Below are 11,671 nucleotides of genomic sequence, written 5' to 3' on the forward strand. Positions count from 1 at the left end.
TTGGGAATATACCTGAGGAACTCAAATCATCTACAAAAAAGATACCTGCACATGTATGTTTGTTGCAGCTCTATTCACAACAGCAAAAACATGGAACCAGTCATGTTGCCCATCAAAGCTGGACTGGATAAAGAAAATGTGGTACATATACACAATGGAATATTATGTAGCCATAAAGAAGGACAAATCTATGGACTTTGCAGCAACTTGGATGGATTTGGAGTCGATCATACTCAGTGATCTATCACAGAAACAAAGAACAGAGTACCATATGTTCTCACTCATAAGCGGACCTTGAACAATTATAATACTATAAGAAAGCATTTGGCAGTAATGGTAAACCATCAGAGGTGGGGGGTGGTATTGGCAGTTGAGGGAGGGAAATTGCTAGGGGAGGGAGGGGCATACCTCATCAACAAGGGTACCTGCATAATCAATGTTTGTATACATAACCCTGAATTGTACCCCACATCTTTATAATAAAAATAAATAAGTAAAAATGGATTTTAAAAAAAAGAAATCATGCCCTTGTGACATTCAACAAAGGATAGCCATTAACATGCTATTAATACAAAATAAGTACTGGGTGAAGACTTTGCTATTAGAATTTCTTAAATATCCCTATATGCTTCTTATATTACTATTCTTTTATTTCTCTCTAAGGGGATCAATCCAGCTGCCCATTTTAAAGACTAGCAAGTCACCACAGACCCAGCAGCCTCTTGTACATACCACCCATCCTATCTTCTTCCTTCTCTAAAAGTGGAGCCTGATTTTTTGAAGTCAATATGGAATATGGGGAATTTCTGACAAACACTGAAACAGTAAATTATTTTGTTAGAAAATCTAGATGGAATACAAAGAGGCAGATTAAAGGTATACTTTTACTTCTTCTCAACCTCTAACTTCATGCCAGCAAGAGGTAAGCTACAGAAACATAAAGCAGACTACAGGGGACTGACCAACATGCTGACCCCAGCAGTGCTGACCCCAGCTGGAGAAAATGTCTGCTGATAGAGACAATGGGGATTTGGGGTAGCATAAAGCAAGACCACATTCTGACTTCCTTTCTTTGTACCTTTTATTTCAAGGATATGAAGTATCTACTTAAATATCTCTGCTACACTGAGAATATGGTGTTATGTGTCGTGGCTTCAAACAGCAGGTACATTTAATAAAAACTACATTCTCAAAAACAGTTATCTTCTACAGGGGTCCTGACTATCCTCCCTAGTCCCATTGAATTGGTTCACACTGAACAACTGTATCTAGCATACTAAGTTTCTTTGCTATGGAGGGGTACACTTTGCAACAAAATTTCATGCTGATGGGTTTGTGAGGAAGTTATGTGCGCAATTACTTCTGATAGATTCTCCTATGACCTTAGTAAAGGACCAGAAACTCACTGGACACAATAAGTATCCACACAACAAAAGTGTGTACAAGAAGAAAGAAAAAAGTATATGGTTCTGCACTTAATCAGCACTAAATAATAAAGCTACCCTTAAGAACTGCCCTGGCCCAGTCAACACAATTACCAATATTTGAAAAGAGTCAGGATAATTGGCTCAGTGTAATGAGGGAGCTGCTCCGTAGTTTCATGCAAACATTAACTCTGAGGCTCACAACAAATCTGAAGGTTGTATTATTGCCCTCATTTTACTCATCAGAAAATTAAAGCTCAGAGAAGTACCCTTCCTCAACATCACATAGCTAGTAACCCCAAAACCCTTACAAAGCAATTCAGAATTCCCAAACTCCAGGCCAAGCCCATAACCTTTCCTCTAGACATTTTATGCTACTGTTTTGAAAACTACTTTTTTTAACTAGGGAGAAATTTTGCTTCAAATAAACTCAAATAAAACCCATAAACAGACAGATACATATTTAAGGCATATTTAGGATGATGCCCTCTTTCACTGCCCTTAGCAACTGGGACAAGGCAACAAGTGCTACTAAATGTTTTTAACACATTTAATTCAACTTAACCAAACAGGCAATCTGCTTCTGCACCTTCTCACTTTTCTTGATGCTTAAATGCTGACTAGTTCCTTTGAAAGGTGGTAGGGCAAAGCTGAACACTTTATGGAGACAGTAATAATCTACCACTGCATGGTTCTAGAGCTCCAACAACATTCCTGGCTGAAGGGACAGCAAAATAAAAGAAATGGAGGTAAGTATTCATGAAAGGCATTTATATTTTTCTTTTCATGCAACATTGAATGGAATAATCATATGATTCGATTACAGATATGCCTTAGTACAGATCAATTAATGTCTTAGAGGATTTGCCAGATTTTACTTTTAGTTTAAAAAAATAAGATGACATGAATGAAAATATATGTGTAGACAGTAAATTAAAATGGTATAAAATGTAACTGCTTATATTTCAGAGTATCTATCTAGGAGGATTGAGATAGCAGGATGGGTTTTGCCACTTGTTCAAATCTTTCTGTCAGGATGTGTTGTGTTTGGCCACATGCCAAATATTAATACATGGGGAGAAGATCCAAACCAGCAAGGAACCTACAAGGCCATATTTGTATGGCCAAGAGGTTGGCCAGAGTTCATGTCTAGGCCAAGAGAGAAGCACTGCACGGGAACAAGCTCACTGCATTGGAGATACTCTGCTTGCTCCTTGGGTCACACCCTAGCAGCTGATGTGCTGCTGGTAGGCAAAAGTGATCACACCACAGGCATGGCAGGTACAGTTGTGGCAGGATTCGGCAAATGCTCAAATATATTTCTTGTATGATTGAGTGAATAAACACAGAAACATGTAGCTGGTTCACGATCAGCAGTTGGCCTCACGGCAATTTGGTAGCAGTTAAAGGTATTTCCTTTTGAAAGGCAAGTTGCAACTTTAAAGACTCCGCCAGGCACGTTTTTTTTTTTTTAAGAAAGGCCAAACAGCCCAGAGACTGGCCATTTCATGGAAATGGAAAAGAGTCTTATCTAAAACTCCCCTTCTGAAGTTGACGGTTAACAATCCTGCAGGTTCCTGGAAACCATTTGTTCTTTGAAAAATCTAATTTTGCTGAGTACAACCTTGTAAAATTCCAAAGGAAGTATGTAATCACTCAACTCGACCCCCTCCCTTACCTAAACAAGGGTATAAGACCCCACTTCTCCTGTTCTGGGGCACTCGAGTTGGATGCATTAGACCCTCAAGCCCGCTGGGATGGCCAGCGTAATAAAGTGCCACTTCCTATAATAGTCTCGGTGTCATGACCTCTCTATTTTTCCTGCTACACAGTTAGATGGCTGATTCACTCCTCAAGCCCTCCTTTTCCTAGTTGCCTTCCAGTGAGATGTAAGTAGAAGTCAGACAGCTGGGTGGGGGTTCCAGGTAAGCTTTTGCCTTCCTATTGAAAATGATACTCTCACCTGCCAGACCTCTCCATCTTTGATCATTCCTCCAACTCCTGTCAAGACCACAACCAAAGTTCCAAAGATCCAGCTCCTATTGAAAGATCATTTCTCAAGTAGGAGGGTGACAAAAATGTGCTAAGGAAGGTGATACAGAGAAGAAAGACAGCCTGGGTCCCTGGCAACATCCATGAGCAACTTAGCCCAAGACCATCTACCTCTAGACATCCTGTTATCTGAAACATATAAATCCATAATTAAGTCACCCTAGTTGGCTTTTCATTACTTTCAGTCAAATACATTCCTAAGTGAAGTGACAGACTTTGGTGACTAATATTTCTTCTGCTTTAAAGTGCATAATTTACTGGGGGGAAAATGAAGTTTTCTCCTATAAGTCACTTTTCCCAACAGACACTCAAAATCACCTTACTAGAAGGTATAATTGCCACATACCTCATTTGGTCCCAGAGCAGATTATAAAAATGTATCAGGAACTTTGTGTCTTAAAATATATACACACACACACACACACACACACACACACACACACTCACACACACACACACACAAGGTATAAAAATACAAAACCCAAGGGTAATAAATAACATATTTCAGTGGTACTCTACCTTAGAAATGTTGCTAGAATGACTCATGGAATGTCCCAAAGTCTTCTCATTCTGCAAAAAAATCAAACAGGAAGTCTCAAGCTTTGATAAAAATATACAAAAACCAAATAACTGATCATAACACTCCTACTGACAAATCATTCTCCAAAGTAGAATTTGCTAAGCACAGACTACTTTATACTAGATGTGTATAGCCAGGTATTAAATACTGGAAAATTGGACAAGAAGAATAAAATAATAGTAATCAGAAAAACAATATTAAAAAAAAAACCCCAAGTGTTTGAAATTCTCTGTCAAATTAAGATGGTAATAAGTGTCTTAAGACACAGTTCAAGTGGAGACTCAGAGGTGAGAAACTGCATGCTCAGTTGTAGTCCATGTTATAAGGAGCTGCTGTGGATAAAGAAAGCATGACACTACCTGGGTTGTTTGGCTATCAAAGTGCTAGAAACTCAACAGGGGCACTGCATAGCTCATACCTTCTCCCTCAAGCCAACTTCTCCTGGAGCAGAAAAATCTGGGAGTCACCCTAGCTTCCTTCCTCTCAAGTCCTTCCAAATTCAGTCACAAAGTTCTGTATCAAATTATTCCTCCTTAATTCCTCTTAAAATCAAATCCCATTTCAATTTTTATTGTCAATGCCATAGTACAGATTCTCTTCATTTTCCACCTGAAATTCTTCAATAACTTCCTATCTGGTCTATCTTCCTTTAGGTTGATCTCCCTGATATGTAATTATTATGGGCTAAACTGTGTCCCCCTTACCTCCCTACAAACATTCACATGTTTAAGTCCTCACCTCCAGTACCTCAGAATATAACTGTATTTAGAACAGGGTCATTAAAGAGGTAATTAAGTTTAAATGAGGAATTAGGGTAGACTCTAATTCAATACAACTAGTGTCCTTATGAGAGGCAATTAGGACATGGACACACACACAAAAGGAAGATCAAGTGAGCACAGAGAGAAGACAGTCAACTACAAGCTAAGGAGAAACCAGTCCTGCTGGCACCTTCAGCTCGAACTTCCAGCCCTCAGACTGTGAAAAAATATATTTCTGTTGTTTAAGCCATCTGATATGCGGTACTTTGTTACAGCATTCCTAGCAATCAAAAACAATAATATTCCATGGCATGACCTAAAAAAAAAAAGTTAACATTCCAAACATAAATCTGATTTTAAAAATTAATAAAGTTAGTTTTCCCAAATCCACTCATTCTTGCTCTAAACCCAAATGAGTAAAAAAGCTATTATCATAGGAAGAAAAGACCTTACTTTTTACCTTTTTAATTTTTTTTGAGTTGGGGTCTCACTCTGTCACCCAGGCTGTAGTGCAATGGCATGATCATGGCTCACTATAGCCTCGACCTACTGTGCTTAGGCGAGACTTCCACCTCAGCCTCTGGAGTAGCTAGTACTACGGGTGTACACCACCACGCCTGACTAATTTTTTTATTTTTTGTAAAGACAAGGTCTTGCTATGTTGCCTAGGCTGGTCTCCAATTCCTGAGCTCAAGCAATCTTCTTACCTCCCAAAGTACTGGGATTACAGGCATAAGCCACCACACCTGGCCTCTTACTTTTACCTTTAAAATACCTATTCTCTCTTCAGTTATCATGTCACGCACCAACCATGGTGAAGACTGAATCCTTTAGTCAATCAGAAGTACAAAAGAGTTAGTAGTTCACTTAAAAATTCATTTGACGAAGAGTTGATCCCATTCTATCAAGCTTCTTAAAAACAGCTAGATAGTAAGACAGTTTAAACTTTCCCCTTCTCCTCTACCCACCAAATTAAACTGGTTTCATTTTTGTACACTTGGCTTGTGAACTCTCAACATCCCTAAAATGCTGATGATGAAACATTTCCAGATCTCTCAAGTGAACTGTCAGCTGACAATGTTGTGTTCTTTGTCTTTACAGTAATGTGTTTGTGCAATTTTTGAATATTTTAATTATATTATTTCCTTATAAGTCTGAAGGGAAACAGATGTACAGGTTTCTTAAGTATAATACAATAGAGACTGCTATTAAGTGTTTAGCCTCAAAGGAATGTTTCTTGATCTTAAGTCAGTCAGTTAATTATAAAGTAAAAGAACAAAATTATGAAGTATGTTAATATGTTGGGAGTATGTCACTAAAAAATATTTCCAAAAGACAAGTTTAATTAGAAAATTCATTTTATTATGTTACTCACACACTTACTCACTAAGAATGGACGCTCTGTCCATAGAACAAGTAATCTATAACCATTCAATTTTCATTCATAAGTACCTGAGAACTTCTTGTCTTTCCTAAAGAAATCCATTTGTAGATTTCTAAATGGAGTCAAATTGCCCATTCCTTGTAAAGTAGCAGGTAATGTGACAGTGGTTGTAATAATCCAAATAACAGAGTGTCTTTGTTTTAATTTAGTAGACTAAACAGTAAATTAGCCTTTAGGCAGGGATTCTCCTTTACACTGTAAAAATTTTATACTAAGAACCCCCAAAACCTTTTGATTATATGGGATTATACCTATTGATATTTGCCATATTAGAAATTAAAACTGACAATTTTAAAATATGTATCTCTTAATTCATTTAGCATTTACAATAATAAACCCAGTTAATATAAATAATATTTCTATGGAAGACAACTATTTTCACAAACAAAAAAAAGTAGATGGCGCTGTTTCACATTTTTTGTAAATCTCATTAACTTAATAGAAGACAGCTGGATTCTCATATCTGCTTATGTATTCAGTCATCTGATATATTGCTTTTTTGGGGACCCACTCAAAACCCCAGAGTTGGTATGAAGATTATTTTAAACTGAAGTCATCTGAGCTTCAATGGATACAAGAAAAAACTCTTCTCCATAATTCCCTTATCTGACTGAAATCAGAAACTTCTGGCAAATGAGGCTGCCATAAATTGCCTCTTTGAAGGTTTATTCTCAGGAAGGAGACCCAGAGTAAACCTACCATAATTCTCCTCTCCAGAGAAGTTTTATGGCTATGAAGAAGAAAAGACACTCACTCCTACATAAACAAACACTATCATATTTTTTTATCTTTAATTTTTTTCTAGAAACCCACCTGTCTTTCCTAAAGAAACCCATTTGTTCTTACCATAAAAGCCCTTTCTTTCCCTTTCTTATCCCCAAGTTAGGTATTTAAGCTTCAACTTTAACTATTTAGCAAGTTATTTCTTTGTGAGCTCCTGTATGCATATAAATGTGCATATGAATAAACTTCTTTTCTCCTGTTAATCTGTCTTTTGTCAGCTTGAGTCACAGGGCACCAGCCATGATCCTAAGAGAATAGAGAAAAAGCTTTTCCTCTATAACATTTAGAAATAAATGAAGAAAATTTGGCTTTTATATCATGTAGTTCAAGAGGAGGCATACTTTAATAGCTATTTGAAAGAACTGTAGATATTATTCTTTTTACTACAGAAAAACTTTTAGTATTCTATTATATTAAAAATTAATTTAGGCCAGATATAGAGGCTAACACGTATAATCCTAGCACTTTGGGAGACTGAGGTGAGAGAAATGCTTGAGCCCAGGAGTTTGAGACCAGCCTAGGCAACATAGTGAAACCTTGTCTACTAAAAAAAAAAAAAAAAAAAAAAAAAAAAAATCAACCAAATTACCTAGGTGTGGTGGCATGCGACTATAGTTCCATCTACTGGGAAGGCTGAGGTGGAAGGATTGCCTGAGTCTAGGAAGTCAAGGCTGCTGTGAGCTTTAGGCATGCCACTGTACTCCTGGCTGGGTGACAGAGTGAGACTCCAACTCAAAAACCAAAAAAATAAATTGAGCTGGGTGTGGTGGCTCACATTTATAATTCTAGCAACTTGGCAGACTGAGACAGGAGGATTGCCTGAGTCTAGGAAGTCAAGGCTGCTGTGAGCTTTAGGCATGCCACTGTACTCCTGGCTGGGTGACAGAGTGAGACTCCAACTCAAAAACCAAAAAAATAAATTGAGCTGGGTGTGGTGGCTCACATTTATAATTCTAGCAACTTGGCAGACTGAGACAGGAGGATTGCTTGAGCCTAGGAGTTTGAGACTGTAGTAAGCTACTCTCGCAACACTGTACTTTAGCCATGATGATAGAGACCTCATCTCCAAAAAATATATATATATATTTAAAAATTTAATAAATCAATTGGCCCATCTTATATTTTAAATTGATCTCTTAACCATTCATGATTTTATAATATCACACCTTGGTCATGAAGAAATTATTGGCTAACTCATTTATACAAATCTTCCAAATATCAACACATTTCCTTATGCAATATAAAAAAAAATCATGCTCAATATGACCATCAGTCTCATTGGAGAGGTCTTAAATTACTGAAAAGCAGCCAAGCTCATAGTGACCAATATAAGATTCTAAACTTCTAATTTTTGTTTAAAAACTTCAAATTTTATTCTTGGCAACAAAAATTGTTACTTTCTTTCCTCAAAGTGAAAATTTTATTTTGAGAAAAATTCTGCCCATGTCGGAATAACTATAGTTTGACAGTTACTTTTTCAAGTAAAAATTGCACAGATTCTTCTCAGCTTACAATGGGGTTATATCCCAATAAACTCACAGTAGTTTGAAAATACTGTAAGTTGAAAATGCATTTAATACACTTAACTCACCAAACATCATAGTTTAACCTATCCTACTTCAAACATGTTCAGAACACTTATATCCATCAACAGTTGGGCAAAATTATCTAACACAAAATATCTTTTTTTTTTTGAGTTGGAGTCTCACTCTGTCACCCAGACTGGATGGAGTGCAGTGGCTGCTCCCAGCCACCACAGCCTCAACCTGCTGGGCTCCAGCGATTCTTCCACCTCAGCCTTCCAAGTAGCTGGAACTACAGGCGTGCACTACCATGCCCAGCTAATTTTTGATTTATTGTAGAGATGTGTCACCAAGTTGCCCAGGTGGGTCTTGAACCGGCGGGCTCAGGCAATCCACTCACCTGAGCCTCCCAAAGGCGCAGGATTTCAGGCTGAGCCACCGAGCCCAGCTACAAAATACCTTTTATAATAAAGCATTAAATGTCTTATGCCATTTACTAAATTCTGTACTGCAAGTTAAAAACAGAAAGAATGGCTGTATGGGTACTCAAAGTACAGTTTCTACTGAACACATATCACTTTTGTACCACTGTAACAATGAAAAATTGTACATCCAATCACCAGAACTCAGGGACTATCTGTATATAGAAGTTCAAGTCTAAAGGTACTGTCAAAAAAGTATAGTTTTAGTGATAAACAATTCAGAGATGGGTAGTAGCTCCATGAGACCAACAAGCTGAACTGTAAACCAAGCAGAAGTACACAAAGGAAACTAGGGAAAGAGACAGCTAAGAAGAGTCCCCTGAGGTTATAAGTAACCTCAAACACTGGCCTCAAAAACAACCACTGCAGAAGGATCAAAATTTATTTGGACTAGCATTTTACACCCTAGAGAACTATCAAAACAAGCAAAGAAATCACCTAACAGTTAGTAGACACTAAAAAGTTAGGTGTGATATCAACAGAGGCACAAAAGTTTAATAGAGAGGTCAGGGAAAGAGTCAAAAAGAGCACTGCTAAAAGTACAGTCATCCCAACTTGAGAGTGCATGTCCAAGGCTGTACCTTCTGAGAATCAACAGAACAATGTGAAGAGACTTTACTATATGTTTAATGAAACAAACAACAATCCTTAGGAGGTGGGAGTGAAGGAATGATACTTCAAAGTTGTTAGAAACGTAACTAAAAATGTTTTTGAACAAAAAAATTACAATACATGCAGAGAAATAGAAAATTTTGTCTATACACACACACAAAAATGATAGGTAACAAACTGCCTTTGAGAGGTCCCAGACATTGGACTTAGCACACAAAATCATTTTATATTATATTATATTATGTCATCATATATACTATAATAAATATGTTCACAGAACTTAAAAGTAAGCTATAATTTTTAAAAAGAAAAAATGACAATGTTTTATTAATTGGGCAATAGCAATAAAGTGACAGGAATTGTACAAAATTAACAACATGAAAAATGTGTAACTGAAAAGCATAATAACTGAAATGAAAAATTCACTATAGACAATCATAACAGATTTAAGCTAGCTGAGGAAAGAATCAGCAAACCTGAAGATATATTATTAGAGGTTATGCAAATCCAAGGGATAGAGAGTAAAAGGAATGAAAAATAAACAAACAGGCATTAGATAAATGTGGAATATGATTACGTGTTCCAAGAAATATATAAGAGTGACAGGAAGAAAGGAAACACAGAGAAAAAAATAATCTGAATGAAAACTTCCAAAATTTGATGAAAAGATTAATCTACACATCCAAGAAGCTGGATAAAATTGTAGTAGTAGATAAAAGCAAAGGGATCCACATCTAGACACATCAAATTAAAACACTGAAAGACAAAGAGAAAATACTGAAAGCAGTAGAAAAAAATGACTCATTATACACAAGGGAACTCCAAAAAGATTAACAGCTAATTTCTCCTCAGAAACTATGGAGGCCAGACATAGTGGGAGGACATAAAAAACTGAAAGGAAAAAATGTCAACCAAGATAATTATATACAGCAAAATTATCTTTAAAAGTGATGATTAAATACAGACATTCAAAATAACAAAAACTCAAGACAATTCACTATGAGCAAATGCACCTTAAGAAACAGTAAAATATTTTTCAGGTTGAAAGCATGTCACATCAAATTATAGTCAAAAAGCACATACAAAAAAACAAAGCCAGTGAAAATAACTGTATAATTATGAGACAATATAAATGCATATTTATTTTCCTTTCTTCTCTTAAATAATTTGAAAGGGAATTACACAAAAATATATACACAATTATACTGTTGGACTGATAGCATAGAGAAATGTAATGTACTTGAAAATAATAAGAGATGGAGGGCTATAAAACTATACTGGCATAAGAAAGTGATATCACATGAAAACTCAAAACCCACAGAAATAAATGAAGAGAATGAGAAATGCTAAATTAGTCTAAAATAACAAAAAAACAGTTTTGTCTAATTGTTCTGGCTAGGATTTCCAAAAATATGTTGAACAGAAGTGGCAAAAACAGGAAACCTTGTCTTGTCCCCAGTCTTAGAGAAAAAGTTTTCAGGCTTTCACCAATAAGTATGATGTTAGTTGTAGGCTTTTCATACATGACATTTATTATGTTGAGGTAGTTTTCCTCTATTCCTAGTCTACTGAATGTTTTCTACTCTTCTTATTCATCACAGTACTGAAAGTTCCAGCCATCACAGTAAGGAAAACAAAGGTAAACAAAAGACATACATAAGGAAATGCAAGACAAAAAAGCTCTCTTTTTGCCAATGTCATGACTGCTTAGGGAGAAAATCCCAAAACAAGTTTCTTAATAATCTCAAAATAAGTGAGATATATATATATATATATATATATATATATATATATATATATATATTTAGCAAAATATTGATTCTAAATAGACTCTGAAAAACATCTTTTTGAAATCCCTTTTTATTTATTTATTTATTTTTTGAGTTGGAGTCTCACTCTGTCACCCAGACTGGAGTACAGTGGCCTTTCCCGGCCACTGCAGCTTCAACCTGCTGGGCTCCGGCTGAAATCCCTTTTTAAAAAGCAAAGAGAGCCGGGCTCGGTGGCTCA

General features: G+C 36.4%; 1 protein-coding gene across 2 annotated transcripts in view; it reads right to left on the reverse strand.

Moving 5' to 3' along the window:
- Window positions 1-11,671, reverse strand: part of MARCH8 (membrane associated ring-CH-type finger 8) — a 109,708-nt gene that overhangs the window by 51,959 nt on the left and 46,078 nt on the right. For both annotated transcript variants that reach the window (XM_008054399.2, XM_021710578.1), the window contains exon 3: window positions 3,996-4,046. In XM_008054399.2, the coding sequence (XP_008052590.1) occupies window positions 3,996-4,046 (51 nt within the window). The remainder of the gene's footprint in view (window positions 1-3,995; window positions 4,047-11,671) is intronic.

This window comes from Carlito syrichta, unplaced genomic scaffold (assembly GCF_000164805.1).
Source record: "Carlito syrichta isolate Samal-C Ts95f unplaced genomic scaffold, Tarsius_syrichta-2.0.1 Scaffold290103, whole genome shotgun sequence".
Lineage (NCBI taxonomy): Eukaryota > Metazoa > Chordata > Mammalia > Primates > Tarsiidae > Carlito > Carlito syrichta.